The 24,280-nt window shown below is 49.2% G+C and overlaps 2 protein-coding genes across 2 annotated transcripts in view; one reads left to right on the top strand and one right to left on the bottom strand.

Moving 5' to 3' along the window:
• The window catches only part of Yy1 (YY1 transcription factor), a 30,441-nt gene extending 20,452 nt beyond the window's left edge, over window positions 1–9,989 (bottom strand). Inside the window, exon 1 of the mRNA XM_069997586.1 lies at window positions 9,308–9,989. Within this exon, the coding sequence (XP_069853687.1) occupies window positions 9,308–9,989 (682 nt within the window). The remainder of the gene's footprint in view (window positions 1–9,307) is intronic.
• On the top strand, window positions 9,988–20,547 carry LOC138810445 (laforin-like). Its single transcript, XM_069997587.1, has 3 exons — window positions 9,988–10,775; window positions 13,303–13,477; window positions 18,259–20,547. The coding sequence occupies exons 1-3, from the start codon at window positions 9,988–9,990 to the stop codon at window positions 18,424–18,426; spliced, it is 1,131 nt and encodes a 376-aa protein (XP_069853688.1). The 3' UTR covers window positions 18,427–20,547.
• The last annotated feature ends 3,733 nt before the right edge of the window (window positions 20,548–24,280 follow it).

A 24,280-nucleotide genomic window follows, 5' to 3' on the forward strand; every position in this document is an offset into this window, starting at 1 on the left:
TGCTCAAAAGAACTTTATTTCCACAATTAGGGAAAGGCTGGGAGTCTTCTACAGATCCAGAAGTCACTAAAAACCAACCAACCAATCAACCAACACAACGCTGGAGTCTCCTGTCTTTGCAGGAGATTAAATAGGTTCTCTGACAGCCAGGTTAACAGGTACTTAACAGACATGACATTCCTTTTGCTTCTTCAACCCATTTTCCAACGCCCAGACCAAGACTTCCTCCACAGGCCTGTCCCTCATTCCAGTCCCTCAGCTGTTCTTTCCTATATTGAACAATAAGAATACCATCTAGTTTATAACCTTGGCAGCATGTTAAATGCCAACCATTATGGCTGGGAAATTCAGCAGGGTATGCAAACAAATCTTTATTCTACCTCCATTTCCTCCTAGGGTTAAGGGGAAAGAACAATAAGTCTTAGATTGTTTGGCAATGTCCACAGGCCTGGAATGTAGAGAGAGATCTGCCAGCTACCTGCAGGCAAAAGTACACAGAGGATGCTAGTATACCTTAGTTTCTTGTTCCAATATGTAACAAATCACCACCCAAGTTGATGGCATAAAACAACTCGAATTTATTATTTTACAGTTCTCACTATCATGAGAATCTGCATAAGCTAAAGTCATGCGGGGCCATCTAAGGGAGAACCTGGCCCCGTGCCTTTCTTAGCTGCTGAAGGCTCCTTAGCTTCTAACACCTCCAATCCTCTTCACTCCACCTACTACTTCCTCTTGTGTAGTCAAGAACACCTGTGTGATCACATTTAGGGCCCACCTGGATACTCCAGGACCCATTCCCCCCATTGAAGAGCCTTAGTTTTGTCACACCTGTACACAGGTTACATGCAAAGGTTACAGGAATTAGGATCTGGGCATCTTGGAGCTATTATAAAAACAAAACTTTTTTAAACCCCTGAGGCCAGGTGCTAGTGGCTCCTACCAGTAATCCTACTCAGGAGGCAGAGATTTGAAGCTCCTGCTTCAAAGCCAAGTTTAAGGACCCTTAGCTCCAACTAACCACCAAAGAAGCCGGAAGAAGAGCTATAGTTCCAAGGTAGAGTGCCAGCCTTGGGCAAAAACTCAGCAATAACGCCCAAACCCTGAGTTAAGCTCTAGCCCAGGAGGAAAAAGAAAATTACTGCATTTCATTGAATCCAGGGTTTTTTAAAATTGTTTTCCTACATTTTAAACCTTCAACCTTGGGATTAGAGCAATCTAACAAAGCACTCAATTCTTGATCAGGCTTTATGGTCCTAAAGAATGCAAATAAAAGCTGGGCACCCGTGGCTCATGTTTGTAATCCTAGCTACTCAGGAGGCTGAGATCTGAGGATCGCAGTTCAAAGCCAGCCCGGGCAGGAAAGGCTGTGAGACTCTTATCTCCAATAAACTACTCAGAAAACTAGAAGTGGTGCTGTGGCTCAAGTGGTAGAGCGTTAGCTTTGAGCTGAGGTACAGCGCCAAGGCTGAGTTCAAGCCCCGCGACCAAAACAACAAAAAGAATGAAAATAAAACCCAATAGTGTTGGCTGGGAGGGTGGCTCAGTGGTAGAGTGCTTGCCTTGCATGCATGAAGCCCTCGGTTCAATTCCTCAGCACCACATAAGCAGAAAAAGCCAGAAGTGGCACTGTGCCTCAAGTGGTAGAGTGCTCGCCTTGAGCTGAAAAGCTGAGGGACAGTGCTCAGGCCGAGTTCAGGCCCCCACTACTGGCCAAAAAAACAAAAACAAAAACAAAACAATAGTGTTAAAACAAACAAACAAACAAGGAAAATTGTGAGTTTTCAATCAGTGTATTTATATTTTTAGACATCTTTGGCAGCTTTTAGACAGCACTAGGAAACACACTAGTGCTATCCACTACTGCCAATCAGGGTCCCTTTTCCTGTATGAAGTAACTTGACCTTTTTTCCCCTTCCCACTGCTCTAGAGAACCTGGGGCCTGGCCAGGTAAGTAATCTATTGCTAAGCTACACCTGCACCCAGACTCAAAGGAGTTCATTTTTTATTCAGTACTAACGAAAGCCATTCATTTTTCTTTTAAGGCAAGGTCTTGCCATGTGCTCTAGTTGGCTTCAAAATCCTCTTACCACAGCCTATCAAGATAGAGCAAAGCTCCATGGGGTGTGTGTGTATGTATGTTTGTTGGAACTCAGGGCCTCACACTCCCACCACTTGGCCCTTTCCCCCACAGCTGGTGCTTTACCAGTTGAATCATGCCTCCAGGTATGAGGTATCTTTCTTCTTGGTGAAGACAGCTTCAGAACACAATCTTCCAAGATGTGTGACAGTATACCTTGCCTTTCTTAGAAGATTTTTACATCTTGGTATAATTTTCTCTAGTTTGAGGGTACAGGAGTTTTAACTCAGAGCTTCATGTCTGCCAGGTGCCCAACCGCTGAAGCCAGGCCCCTAGTCCCTTATTTCCTTTTTTAATCGATTGCCAGGAAGCTCATTGTGTTACCTTATAATGCTTGTTTCCTGTAATCTTAATCTCCTTCATTTTTATCGACCAATATTATACACACTTGTACAAACATAGGTATACGTTGTGGGCTTAATTTTGTTTCCCAACATCTTGAATCTTAAGCCATTTTTTTTTTTTTTTTGTCGGTCGTGGGGCTTGAACTCTGGGCCTGGGCACTGTCCCTCAGCTCTTCAGCTCAAGGCGAGCACTCTACCACTTGAGCTACAGCGCCACTTCCGGTTTTCTGGTGGTTTATTGGAGATAGGAGTCTCACGGTCTCTCCTGCCCGGGCTGGCTTTGAACCGCGATCCTCAGATCTCAGCCTCCTGAGTAGCTAGGATTACAGGCGTGAGCCACCAGCGCCCGGCTCTTAAGCCATTTTTTTTATTTAATTTTTTTTCGGTTGTGGGGGCTGAACTCTGGGCCTGGGCGCTGTCCCTCAGCTCTTCAGCTCAAGGCTAGCACCCTACCACTTGAGCCACAGCACCACTTCTGGCTTTTTTCTGCTTATGTGGTGAGGAACCCAGGGCCTCATGCATATAAGGCAAGCATTCTACCACTGAGCCAACTTCTCCGCCTTTTTTTTTTTTTTTTGGAGGGGAGGTGCCCCCCCCCACCCCAGCCATGGGGGCTTGAACTCAGGGCCTGGGCACTGTACTAGAGTTCTTTCGCTTAAGGCTAGCACTATACCACTTGGAGCCACAGCTCCACTTTGGGTTTTCTAGTCATTAATTGCAGTTAACTCTCCTGGGGACTTTCCTGCCCTGACTGGCTTCAAACTGCAGGATACTCAGACCTCAGCCTCCTGAGTATCTACAATTACAGGAATGAGCCACTAGCACCCAGCCTGGTTCACTTTCAATAAGAAACATCATCTATCTACTCTCCACTACCATCACCTGAACCTTCAAAATGGGGGGAGTGCTCAAGATCTGGGAATTACTAGTGCACAACAAGCAAAAGTCTGATCAAGGATATTTTATATGAAATGGAGAGCTTAAAAAAGGAACTATCCAGGCAGGCATCAGTGGCTCACACCTGTAATCCTATCTACTCAGGAGGCTGAGGTCTAAGGATCCTGGTTCTAATCCAGCCAGGCAGGAAAGTTGCTAAGACTCTGATCTCCAATTAACCACCAATAAGCCAGAAGTAGGTGTGGTAGAGTGCTAGCTTTGAACAAAAAAGCTCAGTTCCCAGGCCCATAGTTCAAGCCCTCAAACTGGCACACACAAAAAAAGAGAAGTGTGTGTGTATTATCTTTTCAGTTGCTAGCAACTGCCACAATTCTCAATCCAAACAAAATCCTTAACCTATCAAACTCTACGGTTTTGACTGAAGGATTAGAAGTGCCAAACACAGTAAAGAGGTAGATCTGGGATTCGAATCTACAAGTGCTTCTAAAGGCCGGGCTATTCTCAGACTGAATCCTGCACCTTTTGCCACCATCTGTACCACCTCTCTTCCATCTATGTACAAAGAAACCAGAATGGCATTTACAGGAAGTGGCCCACCTTGTGTACTGTAATTTTACCATGCAAACAATGGTGTAAGCCTATACAGTAGTTACTGTGCAAGATCTTGGAAAACTGATGTCCAAGATTTCTCTGCCATTTCCTAATATTCTAAACTAACAGAAATGAGAAATAATTTTATTTTCAACATCTAAGTCACGTTTCTGGTGCCAAATTTTAAAAATAAGGCCTGAATATTTTCCTGATAAAACTATAGAATACAACCTACCAGTAAATACTCGATTTACCAGTATTCTATTACCAATGTTCAATTTACTCTTTCTGTTTATGTAATAGGAACACAGAAACAATCAGGAATTGTACAAAAGGATGAAGCTCTTAACATGCTCAGTGCAGCCAGGTGCTAGGTGTCTCACACCTCTAATCCTAGCTACCCAGGAGTCTGACCTCTAAGATCACGGTTTGAAACCAAGGCAAGGCAAGGCAAGGCAAGGCAAGGCAGGCAAGTCTATGAGACTCTTATCTCCAATTAACTGACCAAAAAGCTGGACGCGATTCAGATGGTATAGCACTAGCCTTGAGCAAAAAAGCCGAGGAGCAGCACCCAGACCCCAAGTGTTGTTCAAGCCCTAGTTCCAGCACCAAGAAAAAAAAAAAAAGGCAAGCACTCAGTGTAACAACTGTTGTTGCTAAAATTGCTATAGGCCCTAAGTTTCCTAGCTTCAAATAACTAACTTGCTAAACAGACTTCTAAAACAAATAGAAAATACACAGAAGTGCCTTCTGTGAGTAACCATGAAGGTAGGGGTAGGCATGGCTTTTTGTTTTAAAGTTACTCTCTTTCCAAAGGCATGAAATGCTACTTGTAGGATAGGAGCCTGACCTTTTCTTATAAGATTTTCCTGCCGGGGGAGGGAACAAAAAAAACGAAAGGCTGGGGCTGGGAAGGTGGCTCAGTGGTAGAGTGCTTGCCTTGCATGCCTGAGGCCCTGGGTTCGATTCCTCAGCACCACATAAGCAAAAAGAAAAAAGCCGGAAGTGGCGCTGTGGCTCAGGTGGTGGAGCGCTAGCCTTGAGCTCAAGAGCTGAGGGACAGTGCCCAGGCCCAGAGTTCAGGCCCCACGACTGGACCCCCCCCAAAAAACAAAACAAAACAAAACAAAAAGGCTGATAGACAAGTCTAACACTGAAAGAGGTTTCCCAGTAAACTGAGGCTCCCAGATTAGGACACAAGATCTAAGACTGAGGCTGCCCTGTGTATGCAGGTCATGTGGTTGAGGCATTTACTTTGGAGAGCTTTTCTGGCTTGGTTTCATGGAAATTTATTTATGAGTATGGCATCTACTTTTTTTTGGGGGGGGGGGAGGGTCAGTCATGGGGCTTGAACTCTGGGCCTGGGCACTATCCCTCAGCTCTTCAGCTCAAGGCTAACGCTCTACTACCAACGCTCTACTACTTGAGCCACAATGACACTTCTGGTTTTCTGAGTGGTTTATTGGAGATAGGAGTCTCACAGCTTTTCCTGCCAGGGCTGGCTTTGAACTGTGATCCTCAGATCTCAGCCTCCTGAGTAGCTAGGATTACATGTGTGAGCCACCAGACCCATCTTGCATTTCTACTTAGTGATATATTTATCACACCATAAATGAGAAGGAAAAAATCCCACAGAGGAATTGTAAACAATAATGACCAGTAAACCTTAGTTTACTGGATATACAGAACTGAGAAAAAAAGAATGCATTTTGATTTTCTTCCAATTTATTGATCTTATCATCAGTGGATTTCAAGTCTTAAAATGCTTTATACAACCAAGCACCACAATGGTGTTAAAGAAGGCCACAACATCTGAGCACACAAAACCTCAAAAAGTTCAAGCCACCTAAGTTTCTCTCAAAACGAAATGTTTTAAATATTCAGCTTTGATACCATTTGCTTTCCTACTTAACCCACTGCGTTAGTTAAGTGTATTTTCTTTTCTTTTTTTTTTTTGGGTCCGGTTGTGGGGCCTGAACTCTGGGCCTGGGCGCTGTCCCTCAGCTCTTCAGCTCAAGGCTAGCGCTCTACCACTTGAGCCACAGCGCCACTTCCGGCTTTTTTCTTTTTGCTTATATGGTGCTGAGGAATCGAACCCAGGGCCTCAGGCTTGCAAGGCAAGCGCTCTACCACTGAGCCACCTTCCCAGCCCCCTTCTTTTCTTTTTTTCCTTTTGTTTTTGCCAGTCCTGGGGCTTGAACTCAGGGCCTGGGTACTGTTCCTGAGCTTCTTTTGCTCAAGGCTAGCACTCTACCATTTGAGCCACAGCTCCATGTCTGGCTTTTTCTGTGTATGTGGTACTGAGGAATCGAGCCCAGGGCATCTTCATGCATGCCAGGCCAAGCACTGTTCCACTAAGCCACATTTCCAGTCCCAGTTAAGTATGTTTTCTAGTGCTACTTATAAACTAAAGCAAACTCATTCCTCTGTAATAGTGGTGAATATCGAAGCAAAACTATATTAATGCTGTGTCCTAAATCTGCCAACATTGAAATCATCATCAATTATACATCCCAAAGTAAACATCTGCCCATGTAGTTGATTAAAAGTAATAAAAAACAGGTGACTCATGCCAGTAATCTTAGCTACTTAGGAGTCTGAGATCTGAGGATCTTGGTTTGAGACTCATCTCCAATTAGTTACCAAAAAAACCATAAGTGAAGCTGTGACTTAAGTGGTAGAATGCTAGCCTTGAGGAGAGAAGGAAAAAAAAAAAAAGCTCAGCAACAGCATGTAGGGCCTGAGTTCCAGCCCTAGGATCACCTGAAAACATTCTCAGACATAAAAGGCCACATACTTGCATCAAATGTCTAGAAAGTACCGGGTAGCACAGTTACCTAGCAAGCCCCAGACCCTGGGTTCAAACCCCGTGACCACAAACAGAGGAGGAGGGGGGAATCAGATGGAGAGTGACAGCTAAGGGGCATCAAGTTTCTAGCTGCACAAAATACTGTCCAAGTTCAGGAAGGTGTCACACAAGCAGAGATCCACAAAAACACCAATCTTGTTCCAGGGAACATACTGACTCCCACTAACCTGCTGTTTCTTCATAATTCATTCCAATCTAAGGGATTAATTCAGTGATTAGGAGTGGGGAACTTCTGGCCCTTGAAATCATGTAGGACATACTCCTACTCTAGACTGCTCTTGGCCCCTGTAGCCAAAACTCTCATACCTATGATTAAGTTAGATCCACCATACGAAAGCAGTTAACCCATTGCCTATCAACACCACCACACAGTGTAGCAAAATAACTAACCTGTTTTTGACTTCTTCACTTCTCATCCTATTTCAGTTTTGAAGATTAAAATTTCAGGATTTGAACTTAGAATATGCATAGTTAACTACAAACTACTTAGCTTCTCTCCTTGGTAATAATTGCAAACCACGGGCCAAGAAAGACTTCACCAACATCACTGAGCAAACAGGCCACCCAAGTAATTGCCATCAAACCCTACCCAACCCCCCTTCGTGTACACTACACTACACAACAAAGGCTGTTAAGACTAAAATAGATTTGCACAGAGGAAATAATGACTTTAAATACTGATATAACTGTAGATTAACTCAGTTAATCAGCCCCTCCCTTTCTCCTCTAACCAGTGACTCCAGTACACTACTTAATCTGTTAAATGTTCCAGGCTTGCAAAAGCAGGTTAACAATTTAGGACGATCAAATGGAGAACTTTCAAATATGCTGGTTTTCTAAATTACTATAAAACCAGCATGATATGGTCATGTATGAGTTAAACTTAGTTTTACATAGTCAATGTATCTTTATGTAAGAACCTGCACTGAAACGGAGCCTTAATTTGGCCGTCATCAATAACCCTCTTTCCTCTCTTAATCCAATCCTTGTTGTAGGAAACCACCACCTTTAATTCCAACAGTGTGCAGCCTCTGCGAACTACAAAAATACATACACAACAGGTATTGGCTGGTAACTGTTGAGCACTGGCTACTCCTGTTTCATGTAAACACAAAAGTTCCCGCTAACCTCAAACTGCCAGGCGGCCTAACCAGGAACTAACGGGCACTTCCTACTAGACTTCCGCTTTGCTCAGTTCTCAGTAGTTAGCTCACACTGGTTTAACCAGACCAGCTTCGCAGTCCAGCGTCATCTTCTATTCCATTCATCCTTCTGAATCTTGACAAAACTTTCGTCCTCCAAGAGCACAATCAGATTTTGAAGCCCGCTCCTGAGAACTGATGAAACAGTGCTAAATTATGGGCAAGGGAGTCTACCTCAAACTCACAATTTTAATCATCACAGGCGCTACTCTGGCTAGCAAAGGTAGAATTCTTTAGTATCCCAGCAACGCAGCTAAACTCCAGGTGAGCAGTCAAGACCAGCCTTCCGATCTAAGTGAAAATAAACTCGCAACAGATTACGCAGATTCAGGCTCTAGTTCTACTTTTCCTGACCTCCATCAAAAGCTCTTGGCACAGTAACGCAAGCGCACAGAATACTCGTTTCCACGGTGGAAAGTGAGGATTTCCACAAAATAAAAAGCACGGAGAGGCTCCAACCACCCAGCTTTTATTACTCCGGTGGCAAACGTCCACAGCTTTGCAAACCAGATCAACCACTTTGCAGGGGGCCAAACAATTAAGGACAAAGCGCACCCCAGCGGCCCCGGACGCGGGGGCCCCCGGGCCGCGGCCCGAGGCTCCGGCCTTGCTCCCGTCCGCCGGCTTCCGCCCGCGGCGGAGGGGAGCGCGCGGCGCCCGCCGTGCGGGCGCAGGCTCCAACCGCCGCGGGGCCCGCTACACGCGAGCCCGACGTGCGGCACCAAGTCCCGCCCCGCAGCGGCGCCGGCCCGGGGGCAGCGTGACCCCGCGCGGCGGGGCAGGGTCCGGCGGCGCCGCCCCCTCCTGGAAGGGGCTCGGAGGCGGCCGGGCGGGGCGGGCCGCGACGCCCCCCAGAGGACGGCGGGAGAACGGCGCGCGTCCCGGCCCCGAGTCCCGGCCCGCCGGGCCCGCGCCGCCGCGGCCCCCGCCAACGCCCGCCGCGGCCGCCCGGGGCCCGGCGCGGGGCGGCGCCCACAACGGGCAGGCGGCTCGTCCGTTGGGGCGGGCGGAGCGGCCCGCCGGCCCCTCCCCCGCCGGCCCGCCGCCGCTCCGCGCACAAACTACGCCATTGCGGCCTAGCCGGGCGGCGCCGCCCCTCCCCCGCCGCCGCCATCTTCGCGGCCCGCCGCCCCCGCCGCCGCCATCTTTTGGGGCCGCCATACTTGCCCGGGCGGAGAAGATGGCGGCGCCCATCACACACATAAAACATGGCTTCCCTTCAAAACAAAAACATCCCCGGCCGCGGCGCGGGGCCGGCACTCACCTGAGGACCACATAGTGACCGAGAACTCGCCCTCCAGGGTCTTGATCTGCACCTGCTTCTGCTCCCACTTCTTGTTGCCCGGGTCGGCGCCGCCGCCGCCGCCCGCCGCGCCGGCCCCGCCGCCCAGGTAACTCTTCTTGCCGCTCTTCTTGCCGCCGCCCTTCTTGACGCGGCCGCCGCCCGACGAGGAGCCGCCGCCGCCGCCGCTCTTGCCGGCCGCCGCCACGGTGACCAGGGTCTGCTCGATGTAGTCGTCGTCGCCGCCGGCCGGCGCGGGCACCGGGATGAGGATCTGGTCCTCGAAGCCGTCCTCGGCGCGCAGCCCGTCCGAGTCGTCGCCGCCCACCACCTCCTCGCGCGTCTGCACCAGGATCACCTCCTGGTGGTGGTGCACCTGGGTCGGGTCGTCGGTGACCAGCGGCTGCAGCGCGATCATGGGCGGGTGGTGGTGGTGGTGGTGATGGTGGTGGTGGTGGCCGGCGTGCCCGTGGCCGCCCCCGCCGCCGTGGTCCCCGCCGCCACCGTCCTCGTCGTCGTCGTCGTCCTCCTCCTCCTCGCCCACCACCGTGGTCTCAATCGTCTCCACCGGGATGGTCTCCACCTCGATCTCGTGCAGCTCCACGATCTCGGCCGGCATCTCCGAGCCGTCCGTGGCGATGTAGAGGGTGTCGCCCGAGGCCATGGCTGAGAGCTCCGCCGCCACGGCCGCGGCGGCCTGGGCTCCGGGGCTGCGGGCGGGCGGGCGAGGAGGCGGCCGGCCGTGGGGAAGGCAGGCAGAGGGAGGAAGGCGGCGAGCGGGCGGGGGGGAGAGGGGGCGGGCGGCGGGGGAAGGGGCGGGCGCGGCGGCGGCGGCGGCGGGCCTCCCCGCCTCCCTCGCTCCGTGCGCCCCGCGCTCGCTCGGCCGCTGCTCGTCCCGCTGCCCGCCTCGCTCGCTGGCCTCGCCCGGCCTCGCCGCGGCCGCCCGCCCTGGCCGCGCCTCCTCCCGCCCTCCGGGCCGGCTCTCCGCTTCCCTCTTCCTCTTGCCTCCGCCTCCTTCCACACAAATACCAACTCCTCAACCCAAGCCCAGATCTCGCCGCCGCCGCCGCCGCCGCCACACTCCGCTCGGGCTCGGCCTCGCGAGACTTCCGCGCTGGCCTCGGCCCGCCCCCACCTCGCTTTCACTTGCTCTCCCGCGCCCTTGCTTCTCGCCCTCCGCCAATAGGACTGCCGCACTCGCCGCAGAGGCCCCGCCCACTCTCCCGGGCTCCTCCCGGATTGGGGCCGCTGGGACAGGGGTCGGGGCGGCCCCCACGCGCACTGGCTGGGCCTCGGCGGCGCGTGACGTCAGTACGGCGCCGCCGCCGCCGCCTCCCGGCGCTTCGTGTCGCGCGGCACCAGCCACGCTACGTGCGACCGAGAGGAGACCCAGACTCGGGCCGCTTTCGAGAGCTGGGTGTCTCCGGCGCAGCCTACGCCTCGGAAGCCGGTGAGCGGTCTGCGCGGCCCCGACGTGTAGGGGCCGGAGGATGGACAGGGAGCGGGCGGGCGGGCGGGCGGGCCGGTCCGGTCGGTAGGTTGCCCGGGGACCGCGCCGGGTGCGGCCGGCTCGTGTGGCGGCTGCGTCGCCCAATAAAGTCTGTTCTGACGAGAAACGCTGTGCTTGGATTTTGTTTGGCTTTGCGTCGGGCGGCGTGTGCTGTTGGCGCCGGGCCTTGGGCGAGCGGTGGCGGCGGGGTGGGCGGTGCCCGCCGCGGTGCCCGGTCCCCGCGCGGCGCGGGTCTGCGGGCGGGCGGGCCGGCGGCGCGCGGGCGGGGCGGCGGCGGAAGCGGCGCGCGGGGCTCGGCCCACCGTTGGGAGCGGGTCCGTTATTCTTTTGGGACCCGCGGAAACCGGAGACGGAACCGTTGGTGCCTGTTTGCCCGCGGGTCTCGGAGCCGCCGCGGCTGGGCGGCCCGGCCGCGGGAGTGTGAGACTCCCTTCGGGGCCTCGCTGGGCGCACCGCTGCCTTTCGCCCACCGGAGCGCCCCTCGCCCACCGCTGGGTTGTGTTCCTCTGTTGTTCTGTATTGCTGCCTCGGGGAGGCACGGATTCAGAGTCGCAAATTAAACCTTCTCGAATAAGGCGTATTACTCCAGAGTGTTTCTCTTCTCATCTGTCTTCATCGACGTGACAGTTGGTTTAAAGCAATTCAAAAAGACTTCCCGACTTTTCTTTCAGAGTAGCTTGAGAGGTTGTGTCGGTGTACTCGCTGTACAGATTGAACGCCCTTTTGCGTTTGTCGAGCTAGAATTTTTGTCGAATGTTCACTCAGTTGAGACCATGATCTGAACGTTAGTTTTAGATGCAACTTTTTTTTCCCTCAAGGTACCAGGACTGGGCTTGGAACTCGGGGCCTACGTTCTGTCCGTGAGCTTTTATCCTCAAGACTAGCTGGTGCTCTGCCACTTGAGTTACATCTCCCTTCCGGCCTTTTGCCGGTTAAATACAGCGTCTCAGATTTTTCTCCCCTAGAAGGCTTCGAACTGTGATCCTCAGATCTTAGCCTTCTAAGTAAGCTGGGATTACAGGTTTGAACTACCTGCACCTGGCTGTCAGTTTTTATATAGGAAATGTATTGAGGGGAAAGTGTGTGTGTGTGTGTGTGTGTGTGTGTGTGTGTGTGTGTGTGTGTGTGTGTGTGTGTGTGTGTGTGTGTGTGTGTGTGTGTGTGTGTGTGTGTTGGCTGTCAGTTTTTATATAGGAAATGTATTGAGGGGAAAGTGTGTGTGTGTGTGTGTGTGTGTGTGTGTGTGTGTGTGTGTTGCTAGCCTGAACTCAGGTCCTGGGTGCTGTCCTTGAGATACTTTTTCTCAAGGCTAGAGCTCTACCTCTTGAGTCACCAAATTCCGACTTTTTCTGAATGATTTATTGGAGATAAGAATCTCAAGGACTTTCCTTCCCAAGGCTGGCTTCGAACTTCAGTCTTCACAATTTAGCCTCCTGAGTAGCTAGCATTACAGGCATGAGCCAGGTTTGAGCGTCTTTATACTGATTGTGTAAATGTGATTTATTCCTAAGTGGCATTGGACTTTGTTTTTTGTTTTTGTGTTTACTTGGCAATACTGAAGGTTGAATTCATGGACTTAGTTTTTGAGTATAGCGAGTGAGAATTTTGTTTCTTTCGATTTTAAAACCTGAATGGGCTGGGAATGTGGCATAGTGGTAGAGCGCTTGCCTATTATGCATGAAACCCTGCATTCGATTCCTCAGAACCACATAAGCAGAGGTGGCACTGTGGCTCAAGTGGTAGAGTCTTAACCTTGACCAAAAGAAGCTCAGGGACAGTGCCCAGACCCTCAGTCCAAGCTCTATGACCAACCAAGAAAAAATCACATAGCTGAATATAGTGGCTCATGAATATAATCTTAGCTAATCAGACTGATGATATCTGAGGATGAAGGTTCAAAGCCAGCCCAGGCAGGAAATTCCATAAGACTTATCTCCAATTAACTACCAAAAAAAGCTGGAATGGAGCTGTGTGGCTCAGTGGTAGAGCCCTGGCCTTGTCTTGGGACAAGCGCGGTTGCTTTCATGATCCTGTGTGTGTGTGTGTGTGTGTGTGCGTGTGTGTGTGCATGCGTGTGTGCGCGTGTGTGTGTGTGTGCGCCTGTGCATGCTTGCGTGTGCGCATGCACACACACATACACACACACACTATTAATCCACTGAAAGTGCCTGTCTTTAAAGACAGCTGAGTTTCTCTCAGTAGCTGATTACTTGCGGGGAGCCGGGGCGAACGCCATTACAAGGCGCCGCCCACTCCCTTGCAGTTTTGACGTAAACAACTCCATATTAGTCAGTGCTTGGCGGGACGGTGGGTCCTGGGCTTTGCGCATGCGCGAGCCATGTAAAGTCCCCAGCCAATCCCGTGGCACTTGGTGACGGTGAAAGGCAGACGACCAATGATAGAACGACACGTGTCCCTGTTCCCTATATAAGCGGCCATGTTTGTGTGCACGCTCTCTCGCGCTCAGGCTCTCCTACAAACAAGAAGGCTCTCCGATAAAGCGTGATCTGAGAAGACTCCTGGTGTGGTGGTCGTTCTTCCTCGCTGGCCGAGAAGGCGTTCGCCGCAAGTGGTGCCGAAACCGGGACCCACGCGAGAGGCCGAACAGGAGCCAGAACTCAACACGCGGAGAGGAGACGTCGGTAAGTATCCCCCGGTATGCTGTTTACTGTAGATTATTGGTTGCTTGCATTGCTTCTTCCCTTGTGGTTTGTCTTTTTGATGGTGCGCACTTGCCTCGAGGAGGGAGGGTTTCATTTAATCCAGGAAGGACGCAAAGTACTAACGCAGCATCAGGATAGTCTATCAGAGTCAGCATCCAGTAAAGGGGAGGAAAATAGGCCTAAAAGAAAAAGGGAAAAAAGACAAAAGGATCCTAAAGAGTTAAAACAGGAGGGACTGCAGCCCTCACAAGAGGAAGAAATGTTAGAGGAGGAGGGAGAGCAGCTCGATCCAGCTGATAATGAAGACTTAGAAGAGGCTGCTGCTGAGTATGAGGCAGACAGATATGGGGGGTGGCATCCCCAAACAATAAGAGTACCGCAGCAGCCAGAAAGGAGGAAAGGAGCTGGCCCTCCGTGCCCGGAGGCGGGGCGGAGTCACTTTATAAAAGGGAGCACCTGGTCTCGGTTAGCAGCTGCTTTCCCAGTCTTTGAGAATCCCATTACCAATGAGAGAATTCTTGAGCCGGTTTCCTACTCCCAGTTAAAAGATTTAGTTGAGGCAGTCAGGACTTATGGGGTGACGGCCAATTATACCACTGCCTTGCTTCAAAGGCTAACTATTAATGCTATGACACCTATGGATTGGTTTGAAGTGGCCCGTACTTGCCTTAATCACGGGCAGTTCCTTGATTTTCGGTCAATTGTACAAGATAAAGCTCAAATCCAATATAGACAAAATGTCCATGATGGGTACCCGGAGTGGACGGTGGACATGCTTCTCGGGCAGGGACCCTACACGGTAGACCAGACAGGATATCCCTTTGAAGTATACCGCCAGGTAAACGAGATCTTTTACCAGTCTTGGCGGGCCCTCCCAAATAAGGGAGAGACGACTGGCAACTTGACAAAGATCATTCAGGCGCCCAACGAGCCATTTTCTGACTTGGTTGCTCGCATGATAGAGACTGCAGAGCGAGTATTGGGGAGCCTGGAGACTGCCATGCCTTTTATACAACAGTTCATCTTTAAACAAAGCACAAAAGAGTGTCAAAGGGCAATTACTCCAGTAAGGACCCAAAGCCTGGACACGTGGCTAAAAGCCTGCAGAGAAGTAGGTGGCCCCCTGACCAATGCGGGGCTGGCGGCTGCTGTCTTGTCGGCTTCCGGGGCCGCAAAAGATAGTAAAGGAAAAGGGTGTTTCCGGTGTGGTCAGTTGGGACATTTTAAACGACAGTGCCCACAAAATGGTGGTCCTGCACAAAACATACCCAGGCCGCCAAGGACTCCAGGAGTGTGTCCTCGTTGTAAAAAGGGAAAGCATTGGGTCAACGAATGCAGGTCAGTTAGAGACATCAATGGACATCCTATCCCCCAAACTATCATAAACACTAATTCGGAACAGGAGCCAAAAAACGGGGAAAAGGGCCCTCGTCCCCAGGGCCCGAAAATTTACGGGGCATTTCAGACTCCGGCTCCCGGACAGCACCCGCAACAACCCCCCAGCCAAAAAGAGCAACCTTAGGTTCCGCAGGGTTGGACCTCTGTGCCACCTCCAGACGGGTATTAACACAGCAGATGGGAGTCCAGGTTGTGGAGACGGACATGACAGGACCCTTAGATGAAGGCACTGTAGGAATAGTTTTAGGACGCTCCTCCTCCACAATGAGAGGATTAATAATTTTCCCGGGAGTGATTGACCCTGACTATACAGGGACTATCAAGGTCCTCTGCCATGTCCCCCATGGAGTGGTGTCCATTTCTCCCGGGGATAGAATCGCACAGCTCCTGCTTTTGCCTTCTCTTCATGGCAACTTCCCTGCTAAGGAGATAGAGAGAGGAGATAAAGGGCTAGGCTCCACTGGAGTCGACCTTACATGCCTGTCCATAACTTTAGACCAAAGACCCATGCTAACTCCAAGTGGAAGGGAGAAGATTTGAGGGACTGGTGGATACAGGGGCAGATAGAAGCATCATCCAAAGAGGGGAGTGGCCAAAGCAATGGCCAACTCAAAAATCCTCCCAGACCTTACAAGGGCTGGGCTATGCTGATGCCCCACAGTTAAGTGCAAAAAAATTGACTTGAAGAACAGACAAAGGCCAGGTTGGAAAAATGCAGCCATTTGTGGTAGACGTCCCTGTCAATCTTTGGGGAAGAGATGTGCAGCAACAGCTGAAGTTAACTTTAACTAATGATTACCCTGAGGCCAGTCAGAATATGATGAAACAGCAAGGATTTGTTCCGGCTTTGGGGCTTGGTCGGTGTCTCCAAGGACGCAAGGAGCCGATAGAGCCACTTCCTAAGCAGGACAGAAAGGGTTTGGGTTTTTCTTAGGGGCCTCTGAAAACAAAGCTTCCACTGAAGGTGCGGTACCCATACCTTGGTTAACGCAAAAGGCGGTGTGGGTTCCTCAGTGGCCCCTCTCTCGAGAAAAATTGGAAGCGGTTCAAACTCTTGTCCAGGAACAGCTGCAGCTGGGGCATGTTGAACCTTCAGTGTCATCTTGGAATACCCCAATTTTTGTGATCAAAAAGGCCTCCGGAAAATGGAGATTATTACATGACCTTAGAGCAGTAAATGCCCAGATGCAAATTATGGGACCCATCCAAAGGGGACTTCCATTGCTCTCTGCGTTACCTCGAGAGTGGCCTATTTTAGCTTTAGATATTAAGGATTGCTTTTTTTCCATACCTCTTTGTGGGAAGGATAGGGAGCGCTTTGCCTTTACTTTGCCCTCTGTTAATCATGAAACCCCGGATGCTCGCTATCAGTGGAAAGTTCTCCCCCAAGGGATGGCTAATAGCCCAACAATTTGTCAATTGTTCGTAGGGGCTGCATTGACCCCTGTTAGGGAAAGATTTCCAAAAGTACGGATTGTCCATTATATGGATGATATCTTGTTGGCTGCTCCCTCGGTAGAGACTCTTCATAAAGTGTTTGGGCGGATAACGGAGACCTTAGCTGATAAAGGACTGATTATTGCCCCTGAGAAGGTGCAACAGACTAGTGTTGTTCAATTTCTGGGAACCATTGTTTGTCCTACTGAGATTAAACCACAAAAACTTTCCATTCAAACTGGTCACCTTAGAACACTTAATGATTTTCAGCAATTGGCAGGAGATATTAATTGGATAAGGGGATTTCTTAATCTCCCTCGGTCAGAGTTGTTACCTTTATTTGCCATTTTGGAGGGCGACCCTGAAGTCACCTCCTCTAGATCCCTGACACCTTTAGCACTAAATTCCTACGAAAGGTTGAGGCAGCTTTGTCTAGGGCTCAACTTTCACGGGTTGATTTAAAATTACCTATCGATTTCTGTATATTAAAAACAAAAAATTATCCCACAGGGGTTCTTTGGCAAAGTGGCCCCTTGTGGTGGCTTCATGGCAATTCTGTGGGAGCAAGAACAGTTCAATATTTTCCTGAATTAGTGGCTAAGCAAGCACTTTTGGGCATAAAGTAAATTAATCATTCCATATGCCCGTGAACAAGTTGAGATTTTGGCCGCTACAGTGGATATGTGGGCAATTCTTGTTTGCTCGTTTCCCAATGTAATTGATAATCATTATCCTAAGCATCCCCTGCTTGCCATTGTTAATAAAAACTTAGTGTATTTTCCTGTCGTTACTTCAAAGGAGCCCCTAGTTAGTGCCCTGACCATCTTTACGGATGGATCAAAATCTGGACAAGGTGCCTTTTTTGTTCAAGGACACAGCCGGCTGTTGAATGTTTAATTGTGCTTGAAGTTTTTAAAAGATTTGATCAACCTTTTAATTTATTTTCTGATTCATTATATGTTGTAAATGCCGTTGCTTCCCTTGAAGTTGCTGCTTCAGTTAAGCAGGCCAGTACAATTTCTAATGTTTTGCTACAGATTCAATCCCTTATCTTAAACAGAAAACACCCTTTTTATATTGGACATATTCGTGCCCACTCTATGTTGCCGGGCCCGATGGCAAAGTGTAATGATTTGGTGGACCAGGCAACTCGGGCTATGGCTCTGGTTGCTGCTGATCCTGTAGAATTGGCAAAAGACTTTCATAGATTGTATCATGTACCCGCAAATACCCTTAGGAAAAGATATAATTTGCCCAGGCATGTGGCAAGAGATATTGTTAAAGCCTGTAAATTTTGTGTTACCTTTCTTCATCCTCCCCATGTGGGGGTAAACCCCAGGGGGTTGAGACCAAACGCCCTATGGCAAATGGATGTTACTCATCTGACAGAATTTGGTAAGTTGAAATATTTACATGTGTCTGTCGATACCTTTTCCGGTGTCATTCATGCCACACCTCTGGCAGGAGAAAAGGTGTCTCACGTCAAAATACACTGCTTAAAAGCTTGGGCAGCTTGGGGAAAGCCCCTTAGACTTAAGACGGATAATGGCCCTGCTTATACTTCCCATGGTTTTCGCGCCTTTTGCGCACAAATGCAGGTTGCCCACACCACCGGATTGCCCTACAATCCTCAAGGACAAGGTATAGTGGAAAGAGCTAATAGAAGCATAAAAGAAATGCTTCAAAAACAAAAAGGGGGAATTGCTGAGTCAGCGTCCCCCAGGGAAAGACTTTCTCTTGCGCTCTTTACCCTTAATTTTTTAATTCTAAATGACAACGATCAGTCTGCCGCAGATCGGCATATGACAAGAGACCCCATGGATACTAAAGACATGGTTATGTGGAAGGATGTTATTAATAATAAATGGTATGGACCGGATCCGGTAATAACGAGATCCAGGGGAGCTGTTTGTGTTTTTCCACAGAGTCAAGAAGTACCTCACTGGGTGCCAACAAGACTGACCAGGCCGGTGGAGACTGCAGAAGAACCCCCTCTTTTTTTTTTTTTTTTTTTGTCGGTCGCAGGGCTTGAACTCTGGGCCTGGGCGCTGTCCCTCAGCTCTTCAGCTCAAGGCGAGTGTTCTACCACTTGAGCTACAGCGCCACTTCCGGTTTTCTGGTGGTTTATTGGAGATAGGAGTCTCACGGTTTCTCCTGCCCGGGCTGGCTTTGAACCACGATCCTCAGATCTCAGCCTCCTGAGTAGCTAGGATTACAGGCATGAGCCACCAGCGCCCGGCGAAGAACCCCCTCTTGAAAAAGAAGACCCGCAAAATGAAGATGCCATCCACTCGTCTCCTGATGCAGCTGATCTTCCTGCTGTTAGCAACAGTGCTAATAGCAATCCCTGTGATAGCTAAACCAATGACAATTTACTGACTGGATTGCCTCTGCGGTGTCCTTTTTCAAAGAGCAGGTGGGAGTCGGAATGTTTTTAGCCTGCTGCCTGGGAGGATGCGTGGTCTGCCTATGGTTGGTCTGTCGCCTTCGAGCCCAAACCAGAAGGGACAAGGTTGTTATCTCGCAAGCATTAGCCGCCTTGGAGAGTGGATCCTCACCCCAGATCTGGCTGTTGGCCCTGAGAGGCAGTTAAGCCTTACCATTCTGCATAGCCTTAGCACCCCGAGGGATCAGGGGATCCCATTGCACCGGGACAGGTATGCAACTTGCAATTTGGGACAGGGTGCGAGGCAAGTGCACTGCACTTGAGGAGGACCATCTCCTCAAGAAGAGCATGCTGGGTTGCAAGTGGGTTGATGCCCAAGATCCCACCTCTGCAAAAAAGGCATCGGACGGGCCTGGTCATCACTGGGGAAGGCGCCCCTCAGGCGAAGGCCAGTACAAGGTCCTCTCATTAATGTTTTAGACAGAGGCCCAACCTCTACTCTTACCTGTTGCCAAAAACAAAAAGGGGGAACTGCGGGGAGCCGGGGCGAACGCCATTACAAGGCGTCGCCCACTTCCTTGCAGTTTTGAGGTAAACAACTCCATATTAGGCAGTGCTTGGCGGGATGGTGGGTCCTGGGCTTTGCGCATGCGCGAGCCATGTAAAGTCCCCAGCCAATCCCGTGGCACTTGGTGACGGTGAAAGGCAGACGACCAATGATAGAACGACACAACGACACGTGTCCCTGTTCCCTATATAAGCGGCCATGTTTGTGTGCACGCTCTCTTGCGCTCAAGCTCTCCTACAAACAAGAAGGCTCTCCAATAAAGCGTGATCTGAGAAGACTCCTGGTGTGGTGGTCGTTCTTCCTCGCTGGCCGAGAAGGCGTTCGCCGCAATTACTAGTGTCAAATCCCATTTTAAAATTTTTATGAGCTATTCTTTGTTCAAAGTTCCCACTTAAACATGGAGATTAATAGTGGAAATCAGGCTGGGAGTGCAGCTCAATAGTGGAGCTTGAGCTTAGCAAGCCCTAGGCCCTGTGGGTAGAACATGGGCTTAGAGTTCACAAAGTCTTGTGAGTGGAGCATGGGCTAGGCAAGCCTAGGGCTACTACTACCACAACAGTGTGCATTAGAAAGGAGACCAGCTGCGAAGGTACTTAGCTGCAAAACTGGTAAGTGGAGGAACAATCATAAAAATTCTCGCCAAGATGGGGCTGGGAAGGTGGGTCAATGGTAGAGTGCTTACCTTGCATTCATGAGGCGCTGGGTTCAATTCCTCAGCACCACATGAGCAGAAAAAGCCGGAAGTGGTTCTGTGGCTCAAGTGGTAGAGTGCTAGTCTTAAGCTGAAAAACTGAAGGACAGTGCCCAGGCCCAGATTACAGGCCCCACAACCAATCCAAAAAAAAACAAATCTGGCCCAGAGAATTGGGCCTATATCAGGAGGCTGAGATCTGAGGATCAAGGTTCAAAGCCAGCCAGAGCAGGAAAGTCCTTGAGACTCATCACCAATTAACCACCAGAAAACTGGGAATAGCTCTGTATCTCAAAGTGGTAGAGCACTAGCATTAAGCAAAAAGAGCTCAGGGATATTGCCCAGGCCCTGAGGTCAAGCCCCACGAACAATAACAACAAAAAAACTTCTGGCCCAAACCTTGGTTCTTCCTTTTATCATCTGTGTGGCCATCAGGGAAAGTTTATAATCTCTTAGCTCTTCACATTCTCAGCTATAAAACGAATAATGCCAGCCCTTCAGGTGGATGGGAGTTACAGAAAGCAGTTATAGTGGGGCTGGGAAGATGGCTCAGTGGTAGAGCACTTGCCTTGCATGCTCAAGGCCCTGGGTTCGATTCCTCAGCACCACATAAGAAAAAAGCCGGAAGTGGCGCTGTGGCTCAAGTGGTAGAGTGCTAGCCTTGAGCTGAAGAGCTGAGGGACAGCGCCCAGGCCCAGAGTTCAGGCCCCACGACCAGACCCCCCCCCCCCAAAAAAAAAGAAAGCAGTTATAGTAAGCAAAAAGGCTGTTGGATATGCACTGAGTTATTAAGAAAGAGGCTAGGTATTTGTCTGGTCCAGAACTAGTTCTACTTTCTTTCAAACTTTCTCCTTCTGACTGAGCTGGCTGCTGTCCACTTGTGTCAGCTTTGCATCTGCATTTTGCCTTCTGGCACTGCCAACTTGGACCTCCTGTGGTCCCTGCTTATTTAGTTTCTTAAGGTGGATGAGAATTCCTGTTAGGCTTTCTTTATTTTTTTTATTGTAAAGGTACTGTACAGAGGGGTTACAGTTACATGAGTAAGGTAATGAGTACATTTTCTATCAAGCATTGCTACCCCCTCCTTTGTTTTTCCCCTACTATCTCTTCCCTCTCCAGTAGATAGGCTTTCTTTTAAGAGATTCACTGTGAAAAAAAGATAGCCTGTGCTGGGCACCGGTGGCTCATGCCTGTCCTAGCTACTCAGGAGGCTGAGATCTGAGAATCACAGTTCAAAGCCAGCCAGGGCAGGAAAGTCCATGAGACTCTTTTTTTTTTTTTTTGGTCGGCCGTGGGGCTCGAACTCTGGGCCTGGGCGCTGTCCCTCAGCTCTTCAGCTCAAGGCGAGCGCTCTACCACTTGAGCTACAGCGCCACTTCCGGTTTTCTGGTGGTTTATTGGAGATAGGAGTCTCACGGTCTCTCCTGCCCAAGCTGGCTTTGAACCGCGATCCTCATATCTCAGCCTCCTGAGTAGCTAGGATTACAGGTGTGAGCCACCAGCGCCCGGCCCATGAGACTCTTATCTCCTATAAACCACCAGAAAACCAGAAGTGGTGCTGTGGCTCAAGTGGTAGAGTGCTCACCTTGAACTGAAGAGCTGAGGGGGACAGTGCACAGGCCCAGAGTTCCAGCCCCATGACTGACAAAAAGAAGGCCTCTTCAATAACTGGTGTTGGAAAAACTGGCATCCATATGCAGAATACTAAAAGTGGACTCCTGTTTGTCACCATGCACTAATACTAATATCAACTTAAAGTGGATCAGACCTGAAACTTTGAAATTACTGCAAGAGGCAATAGGAGAAAAACTAGAACTTACAGGCATAGGCAGAAAGTTTTTGAAGAGTCCCAGGGACAAAGCAGGTAGGAGAGAAACTTGACAAATGGGATTACATCAGACTAAAAGGTTTCTGCACAGCAAAGGACACAGTTACTAAACTAGAAATATAGCCAAAAGACTGTATTTACTAAAAATACATTAGACAAAGGCCTAATATCCAAAATATACAAGGAGCTCAAGAAACTACTCTCAAAGCTAGTACACCAATTACTAAATGGGCAAGGGAGCTATGGAGAGAATTCTCAGAAGAAAAGGTAAGAATGGCAAAGAAACACAGGAGGAAATGCTCATTATCCTTGGCATAAAGGAACTGCAAATCCAAACAACTCTGAGATTCTATCTCACCCAAGTTAGATTGACCAATGTGAATTCAAACAACAAATGTTGACCGGAATGTGGAGAAAAAAAAAAACCCTATTGCTGCCTTGATGGGAATGTAAATTAGTACAACCACTCTTCCTCTGCAGTCTGTAGATTCCTCAAAAAATTAAACAGATCTTCCCTATGACCCAGCCATACTATCACAAGTCAGGACACTTGTACATCTATATTAATTGCTGCACTATTCACAATAGTCAAGTTAGGGAAACAGGCCAGATGCCCTACAATAGATGAGTGGATCCAAAAAACATAGTACCTATACACAATGGAACTTTACACAGCCATTAGGAAGGGAAGTGATGTCATTTGAAGGGAAGTGAAGGGATGGACCTAGAACAAATCATGTTAAGTGAGGTAAGCCAAGCTCAGAGACAACATATGTTTTATATGCAGAAGCTAGACCTAAAATACACCAAGACAATAAATTACACAGGTCTCTAGGCATTCACAGAGACTAAAGGAGGATACTGAGGAGAGGAACAAAAATACACAATGCCTATGTGCATCTGATCATACATGTTTTTTTCTTTTTTCTTTTTTTTTTTTGTCCGTCATGGGGATTGAACTCTGGGCCTGGGTGCTGTTCCTCAGCTCTTCGACTCAAGGCTAGTGCTCTACCATTTGAGCCACAGTGCCACTTCTGGCTTTTTCTGTTTATGTGGTGCTGAGGAATCAAACCCAGGGCCTCATGCATGCAAGGCAAGCACTCTACCACTAAGCCACCTTCCCAGCCCTGTTTTTGTTTTCTTTCTGTTCTGTTGATATATATGACTTTGAGAGTGTCGGGGGAAGCACAGAAATGGAGGGACAAAAGCTGAACAAATGCAGCAGTGGTACTCACTAGACACTGTTGAAAATGAACTATGCAACTTGGTGTGCAGATCGGAGGGAAAAGCCGGGAAGGGGTGACATTGTCCAAAATAAATGTACTCTACCTGATTTATGTAACTGTAACCCCTCTGTACATCCCCTTTACCATAAAGGTAAAAAAAATTTCAATAAAAAATTCTTTTTAAAAAAAGATTTGCTATGTCAGGGAATGATGTCGCTGAGCTAGGAGGATTACCGCTTATTAAGATGAAAGAATTAAAGACCTGAATCAGGATTCTTTGTGTCAACTTATCAGCACTGGATCCCTTTAGGAAAAGTTTCTGTAACTATGATCCAGTGACAAGTGTCTTACTGCCTTTTTTCCCTTGTGTTACAAACATGCTTTGGCAGGACAGGGTAAATGCAAAAAGATCTTACAAGGTTATTGTCATGTTGGAACTCCACAGCCAACACAGAAACAGAAGCCCAGAATGGCAAGACAAGGAAAGAAGGAGACGGTCTTGTGGGACAGTCTCGAGTGTTTTGGATGGAGTTGCCAGTTACAGCTACAGCTTTTTCCTATGTCATGCACCACTTTAAGTTGGAATTGAATGGGGTGAAGAGGAAGGACTTAATTATGTTCTAAACTAGCCAGGCATGGTGGCCTGCTCTTGGTCACAGCTCTTTAAGAATCTAAAGCAGATAGTTTGCTCCAATCTAGAAATTTGGGGCCAGCAACATAGTGAAATCACATTTCAAAAACATCCTGGGGCTGGGAAGGTGACTCAGTGGTAGAGTGCTTGCCTTGTATGCATGAGGCCCTTGGTTCCATTCCTCAGCACCACCTAAACAAAAAGAAAAAAGCCGGAAGTGGCGCTGTGGCTCAAGTGATAGAGCACTAGCCTTGAGCTGAAGAGCTAAGGGACAGCCCCCAGGCCCAGAGTTCAGGCCCCACTACGGGACCCAAAAAAAACCAAAAACCAAGATCCTGACATCTGATTTTCACCTATAGAATGAATCAGAAGTGCCCTTGGGCTATTCTGCTTAATTACACTGCGGTGGTGATCCGAAGTAGGAAGGTTGTGCCTGACTTTTCCTAGTGACTTTTCTGAACCAGTCAAAGGAAGGAGGTAGCCTTCTGTGACATCAGATCCAGGGCTCTAGCTATAGTCTTGCCCTGTCTGGTCTTCATGCCTAAGAAAAACACCAAATCCAAAATCCTAAACTCCTAATAGCCTCCCTTTATTTTGGCCCAAGACCTTTAGTGTTG

The sequence above is a fragment of the Dipodomys merriami genome, unplaced genomic scaffold, assembly GCF_024711535.1.
Source record: "Dipodomys merriami isolate MVZ:Mamm:240054 unplaced genomic scaffold, mDipMer1.0.p SCAF_50, whole genome shotgun sequence".
NCBI classification, from domain to species: Eukaryota; Metazoa; Chordata; class Mammalia; order Rodentia; family Heteromyidae; genus Dipodomys; species Dipodomys merriami.

What these genes read in the sequence shown, in the direction of transcription:
- LOC138810445 (XM_069997587.1), top strand. Translation starts at nt 9,988, where the DNA reads ATGGCTGAGAGCTCCGCCGCCACGGCCGCGGCGGCCTGGGCTCCGGGG. An exon ending in AGCCTACGCCTCGGAAGCCG is followed by an intron (nt 10,776 to 13,302) that starts GTGAGCGGTCTG and finishes TCTCGCGCTCAG; the next exon opens with GCTCTCCTACAAACAAGAAG. An exon ending in CACGCGGAGAGGAGACGTCG is followed by an intron (nt 13,478 to 18,258) that starts GTAAGTATCCCC and finishes GTTTTTCCACAG; the next exon opens with AGTCAAGAAGTACCTCACTG.